The 611-nt window shown below is 68.6% G+C and overlaps 2 protein-coding genes across 2 annotated transcripts in view; one reads left to right on the forward strand and one right to left on the reverse strand.

Moving 5' to 3' along the window:
* Positions 1-134, reverse strand: part of ACTR1A (actin related protein 1A) — a 13,258-nt gene extending 13,124 nt beyond the window's left edge. Inside the window, exon 1 of the mRNA XM_010714639.3 lies at positions 18-134. Coding sequence (XP_010712941.1) covers positions 18-65 — 48 coding nt within the window. The 5' untranslated portion in view covers positions 66-134. The remainder of the gene's footprint in view (positions 1-17) is intronic.
* The window catches only part of SUFU (SUFU negative regulator of hedgehog signaling), an 86,822-nt gene continuing 86,274 nt past the window's right edge, over positions 64-611 (forward strand). The window contains exons 1-2 of the mRNA XM_010714640.3: positions 64-285; positions 439-582. Of these exons, the coding sequence (XP_010712942.2) occupies positions 64-285; positions 439-582 (366 nt within the window). The remainder of the gene's footprint in view (positions 286-438; positions 583-611) is intronic.

Below are 611 nucleotides of genomic sequence, written 5' to 3' on the forward strand. Positions count from 1 at the left end.
CGACCGCCCACACTCACGTTGTCTATCACGACGGGCTGGTTCGCTATAACGTCGTAGGACTCCATGGCGAGGACCCGCCGCAGTCACCCGTCAGGGAGCAACAGCCCAGCCGGCGGCGGCGCATGCGCGAAAGGGCGGCGCGAAGCCAGCTGGGTGATGTATTCCTGCGGCCGCGGTGCGCGCTGGGAAGTGCAGTCCCTGGCCAGAGGCGGGGAGCGGGGCATGCCGGGAAGTGTAGTGCGGCGCAAACGTAAACACGGCGCGGGCGGAAGCGGCGTGACGTCAGTGTGTGGCGGCCCTCTGTCCTCCCGCCAGGAAGCGTGGCGTGCCGGGGGCGGGGCTTCAACCTGGCTCCACCGTTTCTCTTTTCACCAACGGGGATGGGCTGGAGGGCAGTCCTTGCCCGCTTGTCAGCTTCATGTTTGTATGCGACGGCAGGACTCCCCGTACAGCCCCGTTGTTCTGTCGGGCTCCCTCAAAGCCCCGCACTCCTTCACATCCCTCGCGGGCCCCTCTGCCCTTGAAGCGCTGCCACTCCTCCACCGCAAGGGGGCGCGCTCACAGCGCGGCGCGGAGGCGGGGGTAGAGAGGCGCGGCCGCCTTCCGCTCCG

Source organism: Meleagris gallopavo, chromosome 8 (genome assembly GCF_000146605.3).
Source record: "Meleagris gallopavo isolate NT-WF06-2002-E0010 breed Aviagen turkey brand Nicholas breeding stock chromosome 8, Turkey_5.1, whole genome shotgun sequence".
NCBI classification, from domain to species: Eukaryota; Metazoa; Chordata; class Aves; order Galliformes; family Phasianidae; genus Meleagris; species Meleagris gallopavo.